Here is a 27,519-nt window from a genome sequence, read left to right as displayed (position 1 = left end):
GCAAGAGGAATCGTGGAAGTACTTCATATACAACTGTGAAATCTATGAACACCTGCAATGCCAGATGGTCACAAGGTTTCACTCCCTACTCCGAAACCAGGAACAGCTAATAATACAGGAAAAAGAATACTACAGGGCATTCACTCAGGACCTCTTTGCACGAAAAGATCCCTGCCACCTCCATAACAAGTAATCTCCCGACTCTGGTCGACACCCCACACCAAATGGCGACGGAATTGCACAGCCGTGTGACAACAGTACCCTACAAAGACAATATCAGGAACAGATAACCATGGCACAGCACACCCAAGAATTCCAAACTGAAAACTTTGGAAGACTGTCCCATGACTCACGAACAGAACTGGACAAGACAACTGCAGCATTCCACCTGATTTTCAGTCCCTGCGGCCCCCATACTAGACACTCACTAACTGCGAACTCAAGCACTGAACATCGACATGCAAACTAGAACTGTCATTGGACTCCAACAAACTTAACAGAACAAGGACTCAAGAGAGTGGGCCCCTGTCTTCAACACAACACTGAACTGCAACCACGAAACGTGACCAACAAACAGAGACATAACCGTACACTGACTGAACCTGAGTGCCACATATTTGACACCAGAACAGTACAGTTAACCGAAACACTGGACTAGACTGATAAAATTAACTCACTAGATCGAACTTAAACTGGATTGGACTGCCTAATATGACCCACTGGATTGGATTAGAAGAATCTGGACTACCTGATATGACTTCCTCTTGCAGCTATGCTGCCAAGGCGCCCACTGGCGATGCAATACCAATGCTCCCTTGCATGGTACTTTCTTTCCACCACCTGGGGGAGGGAACAGACTTTTCTCCCCTCCCTCCCGATATTTTCTTCCTCCTGGTGGGGCATGGTCCTGTCCCACTGACCTTCCCAGGGGTAACCTTCTCTATCGACCTCCAACTGTGACTTACACACCCAATCTTCAGTCTTCCCCCTACTCTAAGTCAACAGCGAATGTCCCACACAACCAAAATTTAAAGCATCCAAATTAATGCGCAAACTCTAGGCCTCTCACCCCTAACAGCGTCTTATCCATTTTTTTATTATTATTTTTTATACTGGTCTGCCTCCACGAGGCATAATGTGAACGTTCGGCCCCCAGCAGGGGTCTAGTAGCTAAATGGCCAGAAGAATAACGGTACACGACATTACACATCTCTAGATCCTTACACTTTTAAATCTGTGCTTTACAGTGAACTGTTACACCCACAATGAAAGCAACGCAGAGATTGGGGAAACCCCTGGTGCCGTTAGACACGAACACACTAATACCAGTGACTCGCCAATTATGGATAAATTGCCAGTCCCTGATAACTACATAAGATTTAATTTCTCCAAGTAAATTCGCAGCTAGCCAAATCGGTGGTAGAACAAATCAAGATAAAAGCACAGGAAGAAATTATACATAATCTTACTTCAAGAACCATACGCATACAGGGGTAAAGTTGTCGGTTACCCCAACTCATACAGGATAGTTCAGTGTACAAGAGATACACCGTGGGCTACTATTGCAGTAAGAAATACAAATATATCCATAGCCAAAATAAGCCAGCTTTCCATGCCACCCAGTGATTGTGCTCACGTAACTTCTGCACTGGACTCGTTATGAATTCTTTCCCTGTACAACCGACCAAGGGAATATTTTATGATGGCCACTAGAATCGTCCAAACTGCTCAATTATCTCCCAGAGGGAAACTGCTTATTGAATTTGATGCAAACTGCCATTCTCCACTGTGGTATAATCAAACAACTGATTCCTCGGTTATGCACAATGGTGAAAACCGTGGAAAGGGAAAAAAAACCACTTGATTCTTGCTTACAATCTACAAGTGTTAATCAATTGGCGAACATCCCTCCATATATTAGTACCCTCTGGAAGTGTATGGTAACAAGAGTGTTAGCATACACATTACCTGTGATGCCTCCATCACTAATGACTTTCCATCAAACCCTCCAGACAGCTTCAGCTTAACTTCTGCAGAAAATCTAGTCCAACTTACCCAACAATCTCTTATAAAAGCCTCCTATAAAGCAGCAAAGAAAAAGACCATCCGCTCTAACGTCCGCTCCTGGTGGTCCCAGGACTTTACTACTCTTCGCAAATCAGTTCGACTATTATATCAGCGACACCGCAACTAGCCTGCTGATGACGTTATGCTATTATATAATGACTACATTGCAAAACAAAATGCCTTCTGTAATGCAATTGCAACGAGAAAAAGAGAAACCTGGACCATCTTAGTAAAAGAATCCAACAGCAAAAACCCATGGGGCCTCATGTACAAGATAGCTCGGGAGAGAACATTTACCTCTGGTCGGACAGACTATCAACCAAATTCTTGACAACTTATTCCCTATGGATAATACTTCTGAAGATTCTCCAGAGCATATGGCAATTCGGGAGGTAAATAACAAGTACGCCATTGGGGAACGTTCCGAGCCATTTACTTTAGAGGAACTTACCTCAGTGGTAAAGAAGATCAATGTGAAGAAGTGTCGAGGAATGGATATGATTGAATGTGTTCATTCTCTGGCTCTTAAAATTAAGACCTCTCTACTTGCTTTTGGTCTTCAATAAATGCCTCATAGAAGGCATCTTCCCTCTGTTTGGATGGTTTCTTTGCTCCGTCTTATCAAAAAGCCAGATAAGCCTGCCTCAAATTAAATTGCCTACAGACCAATTGCGCTGCTTGCTAATCTAGGGAAGATCTTGGAGCGGCTTATGGCTCTTCGACTAACAGCTCTGTTTCAACAACAAAATCTCTTTTCTCCCTGTCAATATGGCTTCACCCCAGGTCATTCTTGCGAGGAGGCCTTGTCTGACACATTCTAATTCCTTGTCTTGGAATTAGAATTTATATTTAGAATATAAATTCTAATTCCAAGTTTGAACTAGCTATTATGGTCGACTTCGAGGGCGCCTTCGACACTGTCTGGTGGGAGAGCGCCCTGGAACGTCTCCGGTCTGCCAGATGCTCCTTTCATATGTACAAATTATTTCAAAACTATTTCTCTGACCGCTCAATAATTGTCAAGTCAAAATTCCTCCAAGTCTCTAGGAAGGTTTTTCGAGGGTGCACCCAAGGTTCAGGCCTGGGGCCCTTTATCTGGAACATTGTGCTTCAAGACTGGCTGGGCCACTCTCTCCAGAATTGCAAAATATTTGCTTTCGCCGATGACCTAACAATTGTGGTCTCAGGCAGTTCTCATGCAGTGTTGGAGGTGAATGCAAACCAGGTTTTAACTGACCTTTCCACCTGGTCATTGGCTAACAAATTTTAAATTAACCCAGCGAAAACAAAAATGCTTTTTAAATCCAAATTGAATCTCAGGCGACCTCCAAAGTCAATTTTTGGCAAGCGTCTTCCTATAGTCACTGAGGCAAAACTCCTTGGGGTCATTATTGGCCATAAGCTTTCCTTCTATCCTCATCTGATTCACATAAGTACCAAAATGAAAAAGTTCACAGGGTCAATTATTCGAATTTCCAGAGGCTAGTGGAGTCTCCACTAGTGGAACAAGAGGAAATTCGAATAATTGACGGCAGCGTTTCAAGGTTAGGTTTTAAAATGTGTGGGATAATAACTCTATTATCCACTTGTTCCTATTTCACCTATAAAAGCAACAAGTAGAGGAATGTAATAGTATGAGAGGAACAAAAAGAAACTGCGCTGAAGAATGAAAGGGACTAACTCCTCTAACTCAACCTCCTCGAATAGGCTTCCCATTAGGGAAGGCTGCTGCCTATTCTCGTAACTCGGGCGACAACAATCTCATGAAGATTGCACCGTTTGAAAAAAAGTATGGGCTAAAAACTGCGTTATCCACATTCATCACTATTAGACTTAGGAAAGCAATAGTAGGAGAGGAAGAAATGCTTTTGAAAGAGAAAAGAGGCAGTTACTCCTCACTCAAGTGGGCAACGCTTCCACCATTAGGGAAGAATGGTGGAAGCGTTGTTACCTATTCTCGGTAATTCGAGGCTTACTGTCTTCTTCAGTGGGTGGACAGTTACTGTTGTAACACCCTGGTGTTGCAACAGTAACAACCCAAGTTTGAAGTGTAACTCCACAATATCAGAGATGCTTGATGGTGTACTAAAATTTACACATCTTGATGGCTAGAGCCTTAGATTACGAAGGAGTTTACTGACATATGGGTTAGTGCAATTGCATCATTTTTGTACGCAGTAAACCACCAAGGTAGATAAAATTGGTACGGTACCGTTTTAATTATATCTCATATTGTGAATACTTTCACAGCGAGTTGCGAGGATATTGCACTACCTCGAATGTGACGCTTCATCGATGGAGAAAGACTATTTTTACTTATTCAATGTAGTACAATATCATGGGAAAGTATTCACATAGGAAATATAATAAAAACGATGTCAATTCATCTACCTTAGTGATTTACTGGGTAGAATGATGCGATTGCACTAATCAATATGTCAGTAAACTCCTTCGTTGTCTAAGGCTCTAGCCATAAAGATGGCTTTCAGTTACACCATTACAGTCCTACACTGAAAAAGAATCTTGGTATGACCTCGTCTCCACAACTGAAATCAAAGACCCCTGGAATGTAATGTATCGCATTATAACGAACAAACTCCCTTGGGGTGAAGTACTCCACTTACACCTAAATAATATGCTGGCCACCCTGTTTTCTACAGACACAGAACTGCGAATTGAACAGATATTAATCTGTCTCTGCTAATGATTCCTACACCACTGAGAACGTAGAGGAACATTTCACAGACGCTGAGCTTAAAGCTGCACTGGATAAGACTCGGGAAAACAAGGACCCCGGCAGAATTCAAGTTGACACAGTGAAGAAAATTTGCCAACCAATTTCCAAAATTCCTACATACAAGTGTCTTGCAGAGGTATCTTTCCTACCATCCGGAAAGAAGCTAACCTCAAGTTGATACCGAAAAGTCCCGATAAACCACTTTATCAACCGAAGTCGTACTGACCTACAGCCCTTCTCCCTGTCTTAGCTAAGCTCTTGGAAAGAGCTTTTCCGGCTTAACATACTTCACGGTTGTTGTTGTGGTATTTTCTGGCGCAAAGGCTACTTAGGCCATATTTTGCCTTCCAAATTAATTGTGTCACTTATGATAACTGCACGGGGAGCAGTTAGAAACGGTCATACATTTGAATTTGTTTTAAATAGAAAAAGAATTCAGAGAGATTTGCTTCTTTACCCATGATACTATTAAGAGACAAAGGTTGTTGTAAATCTGAAATGATACTGAAAGACTTTCGTCGAGCATTGATGAACAATGCTACATTCAAGAAGTATAATATTTTACTGTAAGTGGTTGCTATCAGTGGGCACACTGCAGAGGATCATTTCCTGTAAGCAGGTAGAGATGTGTGAGGTGAGTATGCCTTCAGAAGCTACAGCGGCGTATAGGGGGGGGGGGGAAGCCCTGGAGGCCGCAACAAAGCATAAAAAATTACGTTCGACTTTGCTAAAAGCTTCAGGCAAGAAAGGAAGAGAAACTTGGATAAGCTCACCCGAATCTGGCAGGAAAACTAGGATCACAGAAATAAAGGTCTCTCGCTAAGAAATTTATCCCTACAGGATGAGTCCACAGCTTCCTCTCTGATACTCGCCATTCTTTTAAGCCACCTTTATCCTAACAGGACATTGGCCCTTGAAGTTTAAGATAAGAATGCGAGAAATTAAAAACAAACATCTAAATTCATGTGGAGCTGAAGGAAGTTGGAACCACATTATGTACACATGTTCCTTATATGAAGACCTCCGGCTCAGGATATACACTAAAATCCAAGAATCCACATCATAATGAAGCGCTATGACAGGATGAGCGCAGTTATGTTGTCTTTTCTGGATTTGCGCGGACAACTAGGACAACGGGACCTCCCGTATGGCTTACCCTGACCTGACTGCTAAAGGCTACAATTGAAATACCACCCCCATGCCTCGTGCAAACCCCTAATGGAATCGCACCCCTTCTTATCATGGAAACCCCACATGGGGAAGGTCCTACTGAGGGCTATAATTAGTTTTGGAAAATCTCAGCCAGGGTAGGATTCTCTGCTGGCGCTATGTCATAGTGTGAAATTGGAACTTTTTGCGGGCGCCCATGCGAGATAGGATTCAATGCATACCCAAGCTGGGGAATGCATTTACTTCTGGTACTATTCACAGTGGAGGATTACTTCCGGGGGGTAGGAACCATTGATGATACTCCACCATTTAGGCCTCAACTGGCGATTATGGAAGCACGTCACTCCCATGACTTTCCCCTTTGAGACAGCCTCCTTTCCCACCTCGCCTTTTCTCTCTGTATCTCTAGTGAGTCCCTTCTCTGCGACTTACTACATTTTGTACCCATACATTCTGACCCATCCATTCTATTCTATCGCCGTGTCCTTTTTCCAATACATTTTTTATTTCTTGTTCTACGTCAGAAAGCTCATGCTACCCTGGCGGATACTACTCAGAACTATGGACTACCTGACTCATCTCGCTGTGGTGGTGGCGGGAAACGTAGAATCCCAGTACAATCTATGGCAGATCAAGTAGCCAGAACAACAGAACATAACACTGTGCATAACCAACATACTACATTAAGAGTTCTGTTCACTCAGAGAACTATGGACTACCTGGCTCATCTCGCCGTGGTGGTGGCTGGAAACGCAGAACCCCACTTCATTCTATACCAGAACCCAACACTGTACATAAACAACATACTACATTCATGAGTTCTGTTACTTCACAGGAGTATTGACGGTTCAGTCGTGGGAAAGCACCGGATGCACCCTACCCAGACTTTGAAGCATCAGTATATTGCTATATTGTTTTTCGTGTAATGATAACCGGAGTATCCGGAAGGGGAAAGCACGAAGGTGAACAGAGACCGATAAACTCGGCCACTGTTAGAAAATTCGAGTTCCTCCAGTCTAGATGGGATTGTAACCAAGATAATTTTCACACGGTGCAAAAGGACAAGCAAGTATGCCTAACGCGTGGGTATTCTTTCTATTTAGCTCTTATAAGAATTTGATAATAACCACTCCAATAATAAATTAAGACTTTTTTTAAAATAAGTAACTCGGCATCACTATATCATGTCTGCAAGTTTTGTATTATTCTATGGTAAGTTTTCCTGTTGTAAAACCTAATTTCCAGGAACACAAAAAGTGTACTATTTCACCTTACCCACTCCAGTCTATAAGGGATTCGAACCCTCGGCCTTTTGTTTCGCAGGGGCCGGGGGTACCACTGCGGAAACTGCGCTATCGAAGACTTTTGTAATGCTGAATGCGTCCCTTCTTCCTTCAGTGTCTATTGCGAATAGTGTAAAGGCAGAACATGTGTTGCGAATGTCGATGTGCACAGGAAACAGCATCAACAGAAGAATCAGAGCTTTTTGAAATTTTAACTGAGAGTGAACTATGACTAGCATGAATGGCCGATAGATATGACTCAACTGATGCCATAATAAAGTAAACAAAACGGCAGATATTGCTTGTGTTTTTAACACTCATACCAGCCATTCATAAGATACTTGCCTTTGTTTAGCTGGAACTAACGCAATATCGACAATGACGTCACTTTAGTCTTATAAAAATGAGTGCTGCACTGTGATTCATTCCAATAAGATCCAGATCCGTAGAGAACAAGGGGTTCTTCGCAATGGCTAAAGTTTTCGTGAGTAGCTTCTGTTTTAACTTTTTATCCCCAATCTTAATTTCTACTTCGAATTTATATTAATGCTTTATGCAATACAGTCCGTGACTAAGGAGTAATTTGCAACTTATGTAAAAGATTAGTTTTCATTCACGTTGCTAAACTTAAACGGAACACTAAGTGAAGAGATCAAGAAGCTATCCACGTGAAGTCTGTTTCTAATGGAGTTTCTTTATCGTTCACTTGAAAGCAACCCAACTGTTTGATTTCTTGCCACCAGCTTCTACCATTTTAAAGATAGGGAAAAAATCCAAATGATAACAGAAATTCGCTGTGTTACGGATGAAAACTCTCCTGAAACAAAGAATTTCGCCAATTGTGTGTGTGGTTGTGCTGCAGCGGGTAGGCCAAAATAGAAGGCCATAAATACAGTTTTCTAGATTTAATAAGGCAGGACTTCTTAAACTAGAGGTTTCAATCTTCCGTGGGTCGCGTAAAAAATTTAGGGAGTCGCAGAAAATTCGGAAAAAAATTTTGATAAGGCTAATGGAGTTAATAATCACCCTTTCTTAAGAAGGTTAATTATAGGCTATTACAGTTTTGTGCCACATTGGAGAGTACGGACCAACCAACAATCAGAACCACAATTTACGATTTCACAACGTCGCTGGCCCAATTATGATTATGTACAATTATGATGAGTATCCGACAGAAGGGTTGAGAGCAACGGTATGATGTCATGATTCAACGATAAACATGAATTAATAGAAATGTAAACGAAAATTAGAAGAAATGCATTGCGTTTGTCTATTGACAAACCTCTTGCGAAATTGTATCGTATGACTACACGAATTTCATTTCGCGTCCACGATGACATACTTGATATTTTTTAATTGTACCTGCGCTCAACAATTGCTGCATTTCCATTAACGATTATTACTTCCCCCCTCTGTTGAGAGGTGGAAAAGGCTTAGCTCTTGGCACACTTAAAACAGGAATGGCAAAACAAGTGGACAAACTCAACCAAATGAGGGGTGACACGACGCTTCATACCTGATGTAGACAGGTTTTTCCCAAAACTACCTGTATGGTTCCACCCAGGCCTATATGCCACCTACTTATTGACGGGTCACGGCACCTTCAACGAGAAACTAACATCTCTGGGCCTCCTCCAAGACCCCAACTGTTCATGTGGCAAACCGGAAAGCTGTACCCACCTCATGCACGAATGTACAAACTACGAGGACCTACGTGGAAATCTAATAACAAGATTGACCTACGTGCCGCGAGGCCAGGAGCATCATCTCTTGGACACAATCGAAGAATATAAGAACCTCACCAGATTTGCACAGGAACTCTTTGCCAGAAGAAGAACCTGTTCTGCGATCAGGAACTAAGGGCACAGTACGCCTTGTAGCAGACAGTAAACTTCCACAACACCGGACTATAAGCAGAACTAGACCACCCTTCCTGATGATGGAAACAGGATCAACGGACCAGACCCATCCGGGATGCAAAAGAGACACTCCACGAGACTACCCTGGTCGTGTATATAACCCATAAATGTGACTGACCTCAACTTACCTGGATGGATCCATAGCCAATGAATGACATCGGGGAACTGGTTCCGACTGCTTCGTTGGACCCATATCTTTTTCCCCAACTTGAAAAGCAGATTTGCTGCCAGTGCGCCAACTGGCGACCGAGCTGGGCACTCTTTCCTGGCTTTCTTTCCACTCCCCTGGCAGGGGGGGGGGAGGTACCTGTCCTATTGTCTCCTCCCTTCCTCGCCACCCCATTTTTCCTTCTGGTGGGGCATGGGCATGCCCCACTGACACCTATTGGGGTCGCCTTCCCTATTGACTCCATATTTCTGTCTCTCCCCCCCAGTCTTCAGTCTCCCTCCCCTACTCTATCTGTACACAAGCGATTGCCCTACACGTCCAAATTTAATCATGTCCAAATTACTGTTTGCCAATAGTTTCGGCCTTTCAAATCCTAGCTCTTAACCCCCCCCCCACGCGAAAGATCAAATTTTTTTTTTTTTTTAAGGTCCTAGCCACTGAAATCTCAGGAAATTAGGTGGCAGGACCTGCCAGAGTAATTAAGTATAATGCTGATATACCTGGCCTGCCTCCACGAGGCTGAGTGTGGACAACGTTGGGCCTCAGCAGGGGTCCAGTGGCTAAATTGCCAGAAGAAAAACGGTACATAGTACTATACATATACAATATCCACACACTTTTAAATCTCTGGCCTTTCCAGTGAACTGGCACACCTACAATGAAAGGAACGCGGAGATGGGGAAACCCCTGGTGCCGCTTGACACTAAATACACTCTTCTTCTTTGGTCCTTAGCTGGCAGCTGGGGGGGCGGTTGGCCACGCAACCAGTATGCTGCTGAAGGTGCCGCAGGGTTTCGGACTTGCTCTGTGATGTTCTTCCATACCTTACGATCCATGGCGTCAGTCCTGGTTTGGTTAAGGTCGAGACGTCGGCTCTTCAAGTTATTTTCCACTTGCTTGGCCCACGTTTTCCTAGGCGCGGTCCGTTGGATGCTCCATTGGGTGGGTCGTTGTCTCCAAAGGAGTGTGGATGGTATTCTGTTCTACACTCTGTTGAGAGGGTTCTTTGAAATAACACCACCTAAGTCCCTACTATCCTTAGAACTGACGTATTGCAAAACTTTCCTGGTAACCTTTGTACTACAAACAGTTGCTGTTCCAAACACAGTCGAAAGCAGCTCAGTTGTTATTCATACTATCCGATTGTTGATTTGAAAGCAAATCTTCAACATTCTTTGGGTAAGTTTATCGCTGCTTTCTCAGTATGTAACAATATTTGAATTTTAATAGATCTGAAAATTTAAAAAAATTAGTTATCATTATGGACAAATAGTTAAATTTAGTATAAAAGAGAAAACTGGGAAAGATGTGACGGATGCTGGAATATCAAGAGGCAGTAAAATGAAAAGGATCAAATGAGGGCACACCTGTACAAAAAGAGGAAAGAAAATGAATCGTTTTGGCAATATGGATTTCTTTCTTTTTAACTCTAATCAGGACAAACAGCAACCAGTCTGTTTAATTTGTAATGAAGTTTTGGGCCAGCGAAAGTTAAAAGGCAAAATTAAGAAGACATTTCTAAACAAAGCATGCTGCCTACAAAATTCTCTACCTAAGCCAGTAGAGAATTTTGAAAGACCCTTAAAATCCTTAAAACAAGAAAAACAATTTTATCCAAAAATTGTATGTGTTCATGGAAAATATTTAATTGCATCTTATGAAGCGCATATTTAATAGCCAAAGCTAAAATAATAAACGATTGAAGATCTTACCTTGCCTATTGCAGTAAAAATGAACGATTCATGAAAAAAAATGCAGACTAATTATGTAAAATTCGTTCGTCAAATGACACGGTCATTACAAGAATTTTGCACATTAGAAATGACCAGTTACAGCAACTTATTAGAATTAAGGAGTTCCAAATTTGTTATTCAGCTGGACGAGTCGGCACACATTTCAGGCTTAACTCTACTGTTAAAAGCTGTCAGATAATGTTATTCATATTTCAAGGAAGATTGTCTAGAAAGGGGTAACAGCGTTGGTGGTGAACGCACTGACGGTGCTGGTCCAATGATAGGAAAGAATGCCGGATTTTTAGCCAGAATTAAATCTACTAATAATAAACACATCGCTCTTACTCAGTGTGTCATTCATCGAGAGACTTGTGGCTAAGAACATTTCTGCTGACCTAAATACAATTACCAGATGCAGTAAGAGTTATCAACTCCATTAAATGTCGTGCACTTAATAGCCACCTTTTTGAAAATCTATGCAAGGATATGGGATCCGATAACTAAATTTTTCCATTGTAAAAAGGGGTCGCGGGTGAAAAATGTTTTAGAAGCCCTATGATAAGGTACCAAAACGTCGTAGCAAAATCCATAACTAGCTGTAGAACAGAGTTAAAATTGATACGTGGGGCCATCAAACTTTGTTGTTATTATGGTGCCTAACCTGCATCTTAACTACGTACGCCAAAAATGGTGAAATAATTTTTAAGACCCGTTTCACGTAACACGAGGCCCTGGAAAGAAGCGAACACACGTCTGGGAATGGGACACGTACTGGTTGTTTCAATGCTTGTTTCGTACCGCAACGTTGTTGTATTTGGATTTTAGGAGCATCAGCGACTAAGGCCATCTATGTGTCTAATGTAAGTAAATTGCGTGTGTATTATGGTTATTTTCTGTTTTTATAGACGAAAAACCAGAGTTCCCGGGAGAAAAATCGTGCTATCCTCGCCAGAGACCGACAAACTCGGCCACTTTGTGAGAAAGACCCATAAAAATTCCTCTGGTTATTGATAAGATTCGAACTCTGGTCTTTTCCACCCTGTGTGGGGAGGATGGCGATTCCACCAACTGTGCTACCCATGAGAACTCTTACCGCAACTATTTGAATGTATTCCATTTATTCCTTAAGTTGATATCAGTCTGACAAGTAATTGGCGTTATGTACACTGGTGTGCAAAACTTAAGGACTAGTCAAGTTTTCACCTGTAGCTTCTCATAGGAGTGGCCTGGATATGGGAAAGCATACCAGAGGAACCTCGTGAGGTACAAAAATGAAGGAAACAACACCGACAACGGAAATAAAACGGTAGAGAGGGACTTTATTCAAAAATGGCAATATGGCGTTGGCTGCCATGATACAGATGCATCACTGCCAAAAGTGGAACAAACGGAAGAGGTGGTCCTCAGTAGGAGATATGGTCACCCCTAATGTCGATGCAGGCTTTGGCACCGCCTGTGCAAACTTAGAACAAAGTTGTTGACAAGTTCTTGCGGTAACATCGTCCATTCCTCTGTCAGCGTCATTTTCTGGTGAGTGTGGACGTGCCGCTATGCGTCTCCCAAGAGCGTCCCATATGTGTTCGATGGGATTTAGATCGATGGAACGGGCAGGCCAATCCATACGAACAATGTCCTCACTTTCCAAAAGCATATCAACAGCTGCATTGCGATGGGGTGTGGCGTTATCATCCATAAACTCGAACTCGGGACCAATAGCACCTGCGAACAGACGCATATGGGGAAGGATTACCTCAGTACAGTAGCGTACACCAGTTACAGTATCGCCTTCCAGTATACGTCCATCCATCCAAGATAACGCCTCCCTAGATGAGAATACCTCGACCTCCATATCGATCCTTTCACTGATGTTTGAGGGTGATACCGTGCGCCAACCTCTCGCCAGATTAGCTGACGTCCTGAATCGCTTCTGAGACAATCTACTCTCATTAGTAAAGAGCACCTTACCCCATTGCGCTGTTGTCCAATCCTTGTGTTCGATGCACCGCTGTAAACGGTGTCTACGATGGGCAGATGTTAAAGGGACACAGCGTACTGGCCGTCGGACAAACAATCCATCCACCTTTGTGGAGTCGCCTGGCCACAGTAAACCGCGATAATCCTGCGTCCTCTGCTCCTGTACAGCTGGTTTGCAATGGATCCCGCTGTCGGTCCCTCTTGGCCTGTAAGAGTATATAGCGGTGGTCATTTGGTGTTGTTTTTCGTGGACGACCTCCATTTGGTCCTACGGACAGCTGTACATGTCGTTATGAAGGTAGACACGCACGTGAGACGATGCAATGGGCGATACATCTCTGCAGCCACACTCCTCGCACTTCCCAATTATTTGACCCCGGGTAAAGTCATCCAGATGTTGTCTACTGGCCATTTCGTTGTCTGTAGCACTCTATGAAACCAATCGAACGTCTATAACAATCGTGCTCACCATTTGGTAATTTGCACATAACTGCTGCTTTTTTCTGTTTATGTGAGCCCTCTCATCACGATGCACCAGCTTTCTACTGAACGGCCACAGTTATGCAAATCGCCACAGGCTCTTTCGTTTGATTTTGTGGTTGTAACCTTCAGAAATAGTGTTGATCCTTAAGTTTTGCACACCAGTGTAATTACTGTTTATGTTTAAATATGAAGAAAAACAACGTAAATGCAGTGGGAGATAATATTCAAGTTCCCCAAGATACCTACTCGAAACGAACTTTTAAGTTTCCTTCACACATTACTGTTATACACGAACAGAGCACACAACGGGAGAAGAGGGAAACCCCCTGGGGCAATCTGACATCAAACACTAAACTCTACTGGAAACGACCCTATGACTTAGGACCTGCATACGTACTCGAGACGACCAACGAGAGTCCCAAGCCAGGTCCCAGAAAGCAAACAGACAAAACAGCAAGTGAAAAGTTAGGGGGGCATTAGTAGAGCAGCCTGATTATTATGCAAGTGCACGGTAAAATCATATTTTGGTTCCTCAGGCCACCTACTCTCAACACCACAAAACGCACAATAGAAAGCATCTGCTGTCTAGGAGAGATCGACTGATTAAGCAAATAGGTAAACCGGAGGGCGGATATGAAAGCTTGTTGAACAGCAACTGGGAGATCCGACTGTCAGGGCTCTCAAATTGTTTCACGCTTTAAAAAGAAAGAAAGTTAATTTCTAGATGTCCAGTGGCCATTACATTTGATTTATTTTTAAATTAGCAAAGAAGCATCACTTTGAAGATAACTGTATATATTTATTTTTCACTTTTACAGATTTTCATCGCCTCTTTATCTGCAGTGCTGTCGCTGCATTTAGTGAACTGCCAAAGTTGGGGTGATCCAGACAATGAGAATTGTACCGTCAGTAATGAAACGTGTGAGGATGCCGGTGGAGTCTTTATGCCTCCAGATACAAGATCTCATCACCCATGTGGTACCTGCTTTATAATATCAGGTAAGTACTGATATTTCTCTTGCAATGCATGAGAAATTAATTTTATTTTCACCCTAATATTATTCTTTATTGAAAGAATTTTGGGAAAGGTAAACTGCACTAATAATGTATGCCAAATACCATAACTGTCAAAGAATTAATTACATGCACAAAACTTTAAAACAAATTGCAATAAATAAATTTCGATGTCCCATCCCAACCATAGCCAAGTGGTTTTACTGAATGTTGTTGATATAAAGTAAATAATATGAAAACATATAATAATGGAGAAAATAAAGTACAGAGAACGAGATAGAAAAGAATTTTAAAATATTAATTAATATCAAACAAAGAAACTTAAAGGTTGAGGCAAGCATCGGAATATCTAACCTTAATACAAAATAGTGGTGGTCCCATCAGTGTACTCCAGCTGGCAGACAGATTTACTGGGAACGATATACAAATCATGTTTTGATTTACAGGGATATGAAGAAAGCATCACGGACCATATAAATTCACCTGATTGGACACTAAGAGCACCTTTCCTCTGCAGATTTTATCCACCTATGAAAGTGACCATCAATAACTTGCTACAGATAGCATTTGTATCGGGAGGAATCACTTGGACAGTTTTGAAGACGTTATTTTCTGGCTCAGAGAGCAGATTAAGACAGCAGAGTTGGGGGTGTGGTATATTCTGACCAATGGTTTCTCAAACATCAAGAGGATTCAAATCATCGATGAGTATTTAATGGTTTGCTACCACCAATTCATTATCAATTTGGGCATTTTACTTATGATAGTAAAGAGCTGTTGCAAGCTGTGATATGCGAAATCTTCAATGGATTCCATGTAATGGTTGGATCATTTGGTGTTTAATGGCGCATTCTCAGCAAAGGCCATAATTGCCAAATGTATATATAAATTAATGGATTGCAAAATATTAAACCGTCAGTACACTATTGTCATCTCATCTAAAATCTGGCAGAGTGTAAACGGTAAAACATAAGTCGGCATTTGCAAACAAGGGACATTGTATAAATAGATGGCAAATGGTTAAAATAGTTTCGCAATTAGAGAGATTGGTCATCCAGCCTCAGCAGAAAAGAGGCAGAAAGGTGACTGCGAGTTATGAGGAGTCGAACAAGAACAACTTCATTGGAATGTAATCATGTAATTACGTAATGTAATTCTAGAACGTCCATCCTTGCAGTCTTAAGAACTAAATTCTTAAAGTATCCATTACCAACTGGAACGTGTCTGCAAGCAACTACCTTCACCAAGACCAGAACAGAGTGAACAATAAGCTTCCAAATAAATTGACTGTTTCTCAATAGATCTCGCCCCTTTCATCATCAAGATTTGTCCCCGTTCCTCAACTTTTCCACAACTTTATCTCCACCTTTCCAGACTCCTTGAACTTTTATCTTGCACCACTGCCCCTGCCGAAGTGGAAAAACTAACTTCCAAAATCTTAGTCCTGTTTCTATGGGCTGTTCATTCGTTGAAATTTGAGTAACTGTTTAGCCCAGCATTACTCAATCGCTGTTTCAGCCATCTCTCCTATCGTCTGTATTCATTTATCCCTAAGAGATCGGCCGCAATCAAAATCTCCTAGATATTATTTAACGATTGAACATACTGTTAATGCAAATTAAGACTACCTTCCTGGATATCAGCTTTTGAAAAAAACTGCCATCCTCTCCCTCTCATTTCGAAGTAGAGCAAGCTGAAATTGTTTTGTTCTGCACTTAAATAACTAAGGAGTGTATTCCAGAAACAACAAAATCGAGTACACTTAAGTACATTCAACTTCTTTTCCAGTTGAAAAAGCTTTCTATCTCTCAACTGAGATCGACTAACTCAGATGGAGCCAAAGTCAATAAAAATCTATCCTTCGTCTTGATAGAATTATAACCCGGACCACTGAATACATCCCTTCCCACTACAACCAAATTTTTATCGTACTCTGATGTGTGTGTATATATATATATATATATATATATATATATATATATATATATATATATATATATATATATATATACATACATACACACACACATATACATACACACACACACACACAAAAATTTGTAAGGAGCCTGGTGACTCCAAACTTAAGGGAACCTTCATTAAGGTATTCAAAAATTTCGCCATTGCAGATATTTCCTTTGTTTCTTGATTAATTTCGAAATGTAATCATATTGGTAGCGATTCCGTAGACTTCTGCCATTTGGTTTGGTCTAGTTCACATCACCTTCCCATTTCCACCAGCTCCGGGTTGCCACACACGAGTTCACTGTCGCTTCTAACATCTGCGTTCCATCCCAGCTGACTAAGAATGAACTCGCCCAGCTTATTCCAAATTCCACACCTTCAAGAGACCATGAATTACAACTCCTACCTCATGAGTTGTGAAACAAGCTTAATAACTAGTGCATATTTCCACCCTTTGCAACACTATCAACCTTGACATGGGAAGACGAACATCAGGTAACCACCATTGCTTGCTTTCATTTACAAGCATCTCTTAACCTGGACGCTTTATCTAGTTTCTCGAGCCTTGTGTCCTGTAGTAATTCAATTTCCTCATTTGAATATAACAATTATCTTGCACTTGTAATGCTGAGAGATATACTAGTTTGGTATATATTTTTATTTTTTAGGGTCTTGACTCATGTTTCAGCTTCTGTTCACACTGATCTATTTATCATTGTTGTCTGTTCTTATTATTACCCTCCTAACTCTTAAGAATTACCTGAAGTTTATGTACTAAACTCAGTTAAATAAAATAAAGTTATATTTCCTCAAATTCAAAGATTTCTATGGCTCTCAATAATAATGAGATATTTCAATTTTCAGGAGAGGGAGGAAATTGCACTTGTTTCGGACATCATCACGGGCATGGGGAACCCCATCACGGACCCGGTGGACCTACTGACAGACCCCATCACGGACCCGGAGGACCCCATCACGGACCCGGAAGAAGGTTCCCTCATGGATTCGTCTACCTCTGTGGAAGAGGTTTGGCGTGCCGGAATAACATCTGCATTTCCACACCCACTCCAGTTCCCCAACAACCATCAACGACATAATTGCAAAGTATGTTTTCAGTCAGTGTTTTCCTTTTACGAAAGAAATAATGGTTTTTTCTTTTTATTTTGCACCAAACTGTCCACACACCAGAATGCGACTCTGTATTTTTTGAAATGTATGCCCACTCAATAATGAATAAATTAATTAATTGCACCAATAATGGGTATCATTGAATTTATTTCCTTTAAAATACAGACCTGTCTAATGCCAGAATTCATCGCAAAATGCACACTTTCTGGATTTCAAATCCTGCTACCATAAACCGATTCTAATCATAGCTTAATTCGATCGTTATTTCAGTCTAATAACATATTTAGTTGTTTATATTCTTCATTATAATATTTCTGCAACCGTACACCTGTTCCATCGTGCCTGTGATAAATTTTTGAAGCCTTATTTTGTAAATGCTTTTAGGCGTTCTCTACCACGTTCTGGGAGCCCAGTTAGTGAAGGAAGTTATTGATACTGTTTTGGGTCACGTTATTGCTATGGATAAAGGGATGGTTGGCCAGAGAAAACAGAGGGGTTATCAATGGGTACCGCTCTTCTTGGACTAACATTCTTAGTGGAGTCTTCAAGGGTTCAATGCTGGGCCCGCTGTTCTTTTCGATATTTATTAATGAAACATATCAAGCTTAATATCCAAATCAGCAGACAACTGAAGTTCAACGTTCACAAATGCAAGTTACTGCATATGGGTAGCAGTAATCCAAGAATCACATACCAACTGTGTATTATTACAACTAGGATAGTGGAGAGGAAAAAAACCGGAGTAATATACAGGAATTTTGCTAGCGGGGATAAGGTGATTATAACGTTGTACAAGGCAATGGTTAAGCCACATCTTGAGTACTGAAAACAGGTCTGGAAGCTTCATTTTAGGAAATGATGTTGATCCATTGGAATGAGTGCACAGAATGGCAACGACATTGAGGTATCAAAGAGAACTCTTACCACGAAAGAGTTTCGTTCTACAAATAGCAGTGTCTGAAAACTAGGTACCCGCGAGGAGACCTGACTGGCGTGGTTAAGGATGTAAATAGATTAAGTAAGCTAAATGCGATGGCATCCTTCCGGTTTCTCAGACAACCCACATGATTGAGCAGCTTTAAATAGATTGAGAAGGATTTTAAAATTTTAAATTGAAGAAGGATGGTTGCAGTATAGATGTGCGAAATTTTCTTTAAGCCAGAAGTTAATTGATTGATAGAACGAACTTCCACTCTGGTGTAGCGGAAGCAGTTCGAATAAATTTAAGGAGCCGGACAAATTATTAAATGATCGGACACATGTGGAAGTTTTTGTTTTTTTTGGTTAATTCTGCAAAAGAACTTTTCGACCCAACTCCTTTTTTTCATTAAACTCCCAAACACGAGCGGTATTAGAACCTTTAGTACTAAGTACCGTTCATAGGTTGAGAAGATGAAAGAAGATATTCGTTCATATTAGACTTGAACTTCTGTACACTGTAATTATCAGGAAATGCGTATATAGGAAAATTGTTCCAGAAAACGAAAGTTGAATGAATAAATGAGGAAGAACAAAAGTTTCTTCTGTGAGTTTTAAGTTGGATAATAAATGGATGTTGACTGGTTGCGGCATGTATTCGAACTGCTTTGAAAGAGGGATCGGGAATTATAGAAGCAAATTCAGAAGAGCAGTGCCTATGGAAGTATCTACAGAAAACGCATGCAGCAGAAACAGAACTTGTATGAGAAAGAGTGGAGAGACTGTTAGAGATGGGTCATTAATTAACCTAACTGCCCTCTTTTGAATAGAATCTAGAAGCCTGAAAGAGGTTTTGGGGGCACCACCCAGGATGTGGGAACAATATTACATGGTAGAACGGATTTCAGATTTGTACACAGTGAACATCTGTTTGGGAGAGAAGTAACGCTGAGAGCGAAATAGAAAACCCAATTATTTAGATGCAAAGGAAACAACATTTGTGATATGTTTATGCCAAGAGAGATTAGAAGTCAGAGTAATCCCCAATAGAGATCTTGCCTAGAAATCGGAGTATCAAAGATTAGCAGAAGAATCATTTTTTGCGAGATATAAGACAGGACAGGACTGAGTTTTAGAAGGATTGAAATAAACTAAGTTATCTTTGCCCAACTGGAGAATCACCTGGAGATAACACCATTAAAGGGAATTGGTAGCAGATATTCGAGAAGTTGATGTTCTTTGAGTAGGGCAAGGTTTCACAAACTAGAAGGTGGAATGCAATGCGCTGTCATCAGAAAAACTATAGATGGGATTTCCGGTCAATGGAAGGTCATTAATATACATGAGGAAAAGAGTGGGAAAAAGAACCGAACACCAGCATTAGTGGAGACGCTGGTAAACGGAGACCCATTTACAACACGGCAGTAAGCGGTCAAAGAGAAAACTGGATAACCAATTACAAAAAACAGTTGGCAAACCATAAGATGGAAGCTTATTAAGAAGCTCGTTGTGCCGAACAAGATCACAAGCTTTTGAAATATCAAGAGCAACTGCTTGAGTTTCAAACTTTTCGATTCAGTTTGTCCATAGATGGATAAAATAATCCAGAATACCACCAGTGTATCGACACTGGTAGAATTCTTATTGGCAATCATTGATCAGATGGAAGGTTTCTAGATAGTTTAAGAGTTGGCGGTTAATTGATTCCTCCATTACTTTAGAAAGAGTAGAAATAATCGCAATGGGATGATAACTGGATGGAAGGGATTTGTCACCCTTTTTAGGAACCGGCTGGATATGAGCAAATTTCCAAGCTGAAGGAAAAACACATTTAGAATAAGAAAGTGAAAGGCGACAGAGAACAGGAGTAAGCTCGAGAAGACACGTTTAGAGAACAAGTGCAATTACCATCAGGATCTGGAGCTTTCTTAGCATCAAGATTCACCAAAATCCTTCTGACGTTAAGATCACAGAAGGCATTGAATGGAACATACTGAGAATGGTAGGAGATGATTTACTAAGATCAGTAATACACGAGTTGAAAGAAAAATAGGATGTTAATAGGTCAGCTTTATCTTTGGTTGAAGTGGCAATAGAACCATCTGGTTTTGACAAATGGCAGGAATAAAGATGGGCAAACATAGGGGCCACTAGCTTTAGCAAGAGACCAGAATTCACGTAATTTTTTACAGAATTCGTGTCCTAGAAATTTTGGAGAGTTACAGTGTCATTTATTCCCATTACCAAAAACTGAAGTTGTCTGGAATGTACGCTGCCTATACCTTAAGCTTCGCAGTTGCGAACTTTATGGAGAGAAGATACCCGCAGTCAAAGGGATGCGGTACAATACTATCAGTAACAATAATCCTAAGTAGATTGCGCCATCTACTGACGAAAATCAACATAATAAACAAATAGCCATTTGGTGGATTTATTGGATGACTGTTTTCTGCAGCAGCATGTTAGAGAGGCGACGAGGGAGTAACACTCGATCTGATAATCAGCAGCGATTATTTATGCATTAAGAATCTGCAGATAAAGGAACCACTAGGTGGTTCCTTCAGTGTATTGATTTGAGGTTTACTTACTATCAAAGGAAAAGGGAGGAGTTTTTGCTTTCGTAAAGGTGACTACAGTGGTCTCAGACAGTTTATAAATTCTATACAGTGGGACCAACTGATGTTACCAACAGTAAATTATAAATGGACAGCATTTCAGAAATTAATCTTGAAAGCTTTTCATACTAATTAAGAAATACTCAAGGTTTAGGCCTAAATGGATGGCAGATGAACTAATGAGACTCCTGACAGAATAAAAATGCATGGTATACGTATAAATTATCAGGTGACACAGAAGCCTATATCGCAGATATAAGCTGATCTGTAATCAAGTCACAACGAGGTTAGGCAAGCGAAGGCAGGTTGCGAGAAATCTTTGACAAAGGATTCACGTGCAATGTAAAAAAGGAAAGCAAAGGATATCCTGCGTATGATATGTTGGGTAAAGGATGTCATTGTCCCAGACTATGGCGAGACAGCATTTAAAATTGGGTGTCCGAAAGAAACTATTAGAAAAAGTCCATAACTTTTGAAAAGAAGCATATTGACATAACCATTTTCACAATTACAAATAGCTCAGGTTTTTGTTTTACATTAAACTTAAACCTGGGTCCCTCTTTGTAGTTTCTGAGGATGTCAAATTTGTATTTGACATCTGTAATGCTTAGCGTTTCAAGTGAAATCGAAGAGACCAAGTATTTTTGTTGTTAATATTGACAAATCAGGAACTGGTGTTCGAACACCTCATCCTTAACATAACTCCACAAGAAAAAAAAAAAAACCAAGTTATGTCAGATGACCGAAGCTGGCCATTCAATCGGTCCACCGCGACCAATCCAGTGATTCTGGAAAAATCATCAAAATTCCGTTGATGTTCCTCCAGTTTTGGAAGCACATAATTCTCTAATAGGCAAAATACAAATTGTTCCATTAATTGACTTTTCCTAGAAAAAAAGGACCAATAATGGGATCATTACGAAGCGCGCAACACACATTAACCTTCGGACTATCACTCATCTTTTTTCACGCACTGCATGTGGGTTTTCAGATCACCACATGCGAGCATTTAATTTACATTCCCTGAAATATAAAAAGTTGCTTCATCAGAAAAGCACACTTTTTTGTAGGAAAAAGTTTCATGTGCCGTTGCCTTCGGAATTTAAAGCTGCCATGAAGCCCATCGAAGTGACTTTCTGGACGTCTATGGAATGCATTACAAACGTTGAAAAATACGATAGATGTTCAAAACCGGCAGTTGCTTTTATCACGTAATAAAGATTCAGTTTTCTTGAACTTTTCCATCCAAGCAAGGTTGGAACACTTGGTGGATTCTTCTTAAACATCCAATGAAGAAATCCGCTGAACTTGAATAAATGATTTTTTTAGAATCACGCCAAAAACATATGCAGAAGACGTCTACTTCATGGAATCATTTACTAATTTTCATTTATTTATTCTTCACACATTATGAACCGTACAAACTTAAATGTAATTTACAATTCTACCATTTGAAAGTGTCTTTTTCTGCTGCTAGATTCTGTATTCTAAAAGGCCAATTGACAAGTTCGTATTCTTATTCTTTGAGATTTTCTGCCCATCTAGTAGCTATTGGATTGCAGCGATACGTTTCACTAGTTGTTAGTTTCCGTTGAATCTCATTTAAGATTATGGAATGTTATCCTATTCATTTTCCGAATTCAAATTTCTGATTCGGGTTAGTATTTAATGATGAAACCACTTCTTCATCTGTCAAAAACAATTGTTAACCTGCATCGTTCAAAAATGGTCTTGGAGCAACGACAGGTTCATGGCTTCCAGTTTTGTGAATTGTTAAAATGTACAAAGTATTTGAATTCATTGAACTGAAAAATAAATAAATAAAACTATACTGTATTCATGATTTTGTAATATGTTAGTTTGTTTCTTCCAGTAAAGTAGTATATGTGCGGCTATCTCTTCCAATAAAATGAGGGGGAAAATTGAAGGCAAAAAAAAATTTCGGATAACTGGAATTTTAAATGTACTTCATGAGATAGTGAGATTATGCTGCTGGGATTTTGCATAATTTATAACAGTTCTTTATATTTAATTGGATCTTCACAATTGTATAAATACTTAGAGGATTTGATTAAAAGAAAGTCGTCCCTCACTTTGTTAGAGCCCTTTAAGGGGAAGGAATTGTTATGTACCTTATTGGCGCAAAAGCTGCTGGAGCTGCATTCTAGCACCCAAGTAGTTTAAATATTTGTATCTATTCAATGCTGGTTGAGAAATGCTTTGTGCATTTCTTTCGGATGTGTTCTAAATTTTATTTGATTGTAGCGGTTTATCACTCATTGAAAAAGAAAAAAACGTTAGCTGTTTTCTGGCCATCATCTAAAATTGACTGCAAGGTAGATGTAGCACGAGACCTACATTTACCTTGATGTGCAATGGGAAGGCAGTCAGCCGCTCTTTTGTGAAACGTGGGCAATCAAGCAATATGTGACGAGTAGCGAGTGAGTTGACAATTGAAGCATTCTAGTGGACCATACGAATTTATTAGATAGAAATCAGTCAAGTAAGCGCATTCAATTCTCAATCGGACGCGAATTACTTCTTCGTGCCTATTTGATCGAATACTTTATTTCCATGACTGCAAGGCTTGTTTTAATTTGCAATTACTTGTTGAGGGTTTGATCTTAATATTTCTTTATGCAACTGTTTCTATAACGAGCCAGTAATCGGTGTACGGGAATCTAAATTTGAAGTAATTGGCTACATCCTTCACTGCGCAATCAGCCAGATTATTCTCTTTATCTCTGTCTGCCCAGGAATCCAGCAGAATCTAACAAGGATTTCTCTGGACCAGTGCTTGAAGTATCGTTAGAATCTGTTGCAAGCAACGGTGAGGATTATTGACCTCTTGTTAAGGAACAAGTATTACATGTGTATACAAGACTAAGGATTCAAGCTGTTGGTTTATGGTTATCTATACAGCATGGACTTGGGCACCATATATACAGCATTCCCCGGAATACTCCGAAACAGAGCATTGTGATATATGGGATCAAGCTGTAAACAGGAGCTCCATAATCCAGTCGAAATCTTACTAGGACTCTATATAAATGCAGAAACGTGTATCGATCGGCTTCCATGTAGAAAAAGAGGAGATGATACTTCATGTTTAGCTTTTGAAAGCAGTTTTTTTTTCTGTAGTGTTGATCCAGAAATGTAAGTTGAGATCTGTTTTAAGGTGAGACCAAGAAATGTGATGGTTGATACAACAAGAATTATCTTATCACCAATTTTCAGGTCTCGATGGAAGCTGCATGGGGTAGCTACTGTTCTAGCCCCCTGCAACTACCTTATTCATTGCACCTTGCAACTAATACTCTTTAGTACGCATGATCTAGGAGTAATAAGAGATACTGAAATCATTAGCATATAAAGCTGTGTCAACTGAGCTTACTATTATTTCTAACAGCGTAGCGCAAGGTACTAAACCTTGTGATTCTTGAACGAAGGAGTTCAAGAATAACAAGGTTTGCAAAGGAGTGGCCCATACCCGTGCTTAAGGAGTACGCTGTTGAAAGAAGTTTTGGGAGATGTCCTATTATTCCAAAATCAAAGTGCAAGAAGTATGCACTAATTTCATGCTGTATCAAATGCCTTTTCAATGACAAACAGACCATGATCAAATCGTCTTTTCTTAAAAATAAATAAAAAAAAATTGTGTGCTGGCTTCTGCCTCACCATTAATGCTAATGCTGACTGCCCATTTTGAAAACAATGGCAATAGATTCAGCAGCAGATTATGTATATCAGGCGAACCTTGGGGAATACAATCAGTTCAACTGCATGGATTAATTTTATTTCAGTTATTTTCAATTTCATTAAGTGAGACCGTACAGGTTTATAGATTTTAAAAAGTTAAATCCAACACAGTTAATGTGAGATAAAACCTGAGTGTACAAAACTCATAACTAAAAGCAGTAAAATATAAAACACATTCGTGTCTAAGAAAATAAGGATGACAACTAGACATACATTTCCCTTCTTTCTGTTTATCTATAAATGGTCTTAATGGTTCATATGTGGAGAGCACCCACTGTGCCATTTTTCTGCGCACCCTCCTGTGGACTAAAACGCGAAATTCCACATGGACAATGCACGGAAAATCTACGTTGCGCTCCAGAACAAACTGCCTTGCAATCTCCATTGCATTTGCTTAAAAATTCGATGTTATTTTTATTAATAGTTCCAACTTTAAGAATTTTATTCTTTAGAGGATGTAATACCAAGCAAGAGATCGAATATTAAAACTAAATATTAAAGACGAAAATCCGCAGAAATATCTCGATAAAATTGGCCTATCCATAAACCCGACCAATTCAGCTCAAATTTCTTTCACCAACATCGACAATACAAGGGTCTAGAAGGTCTTGCATCACAATGATCTGGTTCTTACGTGGGATGAAGGCCTCACTTTCAAGAAGCACTTCGCCAACACCAAGGCGAAGTGCTCGCGCAAAAACTATCAGCAATGTGGGCGATAAGACAGGAAATTACTGGAGTAAACAATCACAAACTTGCCATTCCTGATTCCCTCGACGATTTTTCCCCCTGCTTCTTTCATTAACATCAAAAAATTCATGAGTATGGAATTTTAAGCTGGTTGAACCGTGTTAATGGCCATCCTTACCACTATCACGAGATCTATAACGTTTGTAAACCTCAGTTATACTGCAAAAAAATTGAGTGAATAATTACAAAATTGAGTCATCATTAAAGGAAACACTTGCTGATTATTGATAGTATGCTGCACATACAGTAAATAATAAAAATGGAATATTCCAGCAACTGCAGAGATGTCAAATTACGTGTATCAAGAGACTTGAAGATCTTAAATTACTCGTTCAAAAAGGAATTCCTTCAAGCGCCTGCAAAATTAAGTAATAGCAAATTCGGGGCGAAGAAATATTTTTTAAAAAAAATACATATTTTACATGTAATAAACAATTCTTGAATATCTATAAAAATGTGCTGAACCCTTCAATAGTTCCAATTCATTGAGAGGTTGCTTTTAAAAAATTTTCCCAGTTTGGAGATAGAACACATTCACATGCGTGTGATCTATTAATGCCGAAAACTTAAAATAAGTTTTCGGCATTAAGAGATCGGCATTTAATCAAATATTTCAGTTTAGGTTTGAAAGAGGATTTAATACTGGGTTAAAAGATCGCAAATAAATTCTCGAGTTTCGTTTATCGTTCCGACACATCATGAAAACATTGAAAGAATATCATTCAAAATATAATTGACAATCAAAATAACTTTGTTTTATTTGAGCATGTTATGAAAACTACTGGATAATGCTAGAAGGTGTGTTGACTTAAGCGGGGACTATTGAAAAACAAATGGGTTTTCACAATTTTCCTTCTATGATAGGCTAGAAAACTTTGCCTCTCCTAGTATGACCAGGACTAAAAAGGAATTCATGACTGAGCCTTTGGATCCTGATTTATTTTCTTGCTATACTGTTCAATTATTCCTCAAATATATTAAACCATACTTTCACTGGTCACCCCCACTTAGATGCCAATATGCCATATAAATAGAGAAGCCTAATATCTAAAAATGGTAGCATTCTGTTAGTCTTCTCCGATTTTATAAAGAAAAGTTGCTGGTTGTAAGAGAATGAAAAGAAAGATCGATCCACAACATTAAGATAAACATCTTAATGCTTACCAAAACCTCCGACATGATAATCTCTACAAATTTAACTTAATTTACACCTGACAAGCTGTTGCTAATTATCTATACGTTGGCCCTAACCTATCAGGTGCTCCATCTTATTTTCGAAACCGCTCCAATTAAAGAATATTTCTTTAATATAATTGAATATTCTTCGGCGCGATTCCAGACAGGGCTGTCCTAAAACTTTAGTGCAAGTAGCATATAATATATGTAACATAAAAACCATTCTCCCTAGAGAATTAGTTTGTAATTCTAGTTATTAATTGGTATTCAATTATATTAATAGAAACTAATTATCTCCAGAGAATTGGTTTCTTTACTGTGTAGTAAAGGCAAGTTTCGAAAATACATACCTGAAAATAATTCTTTAAAGATACTTCTGGCAGTCTCGGAATGTTCCTTACTATTAAGACAAATGAACGTGCCCGTTCCCTTCAAACACGCCGAGCTAGGTTACATGTCCATATAAAGAAAATACCTGGATAAAATATGTAATTTCTTGAAGCACAAAAGAAAAATTCAAAGTTCGATGACGAATACCAGTCTGTCTTAAACATCTTCAGGCAACACAAGATTCTGGGGCAGAATAATAATTGTGGACTAATACTTGTAGTCTGAAGATTGTTATTCACATATTGACGTCTGAATATGAGCTGTTAATA

The 27,519-nt window shown here is 39.8% G+C and overlaps 1 protein-coding gene across 1 annotated transcript; it reads left to right on the top strand.

Moving 5' to 3' along the window:
- Window positions 1-7,685: 7,685 nt before the first annotated feature.
- On the top strand, window positions 7,686-17,760 carry LOC150090999 (uncharacterized). The gene is made up of 3 exons (XM_090381036.1): window positions 7,686-7,741; window positions 14,354-14,534; window positions 17,379-17,760. The coding sequence occupies exons 1-3, from the start codon at window positions 7,727-7,729 to the stop codon at window positions 17,609-17,611; spliced, it is 429 nt and encodes a 142-aa protein (XP_090237162.1). The 5' UTR covers window positions 7,686-7,726; the 3' UTR covers window positions 17,612-17,760.
- The last annotated feature ends 9,759 nt before the right edge of the window (window positions 17,761-27,519 follow it).

The sequence above is a fragment of the Mastigoproctus giganteus genome, chromosome 1, assembly GCF_048544385.1.
Source record: "Mastigoproctus giganteus isolate SK-2022 chromosome 1, ASM4854438v1, whole genome shotgun sequence".
NCBI classification, from domain to species: Eukaryota; Metazoa; Arthropoda; class Arachnida; order Uropygi; family Thelyphonidae; genus Mastigoproctus; species Mastigoproctus giganteus.
This window is presented reverse-complemented; position numbering and strand designations above follow the sequence as displayed.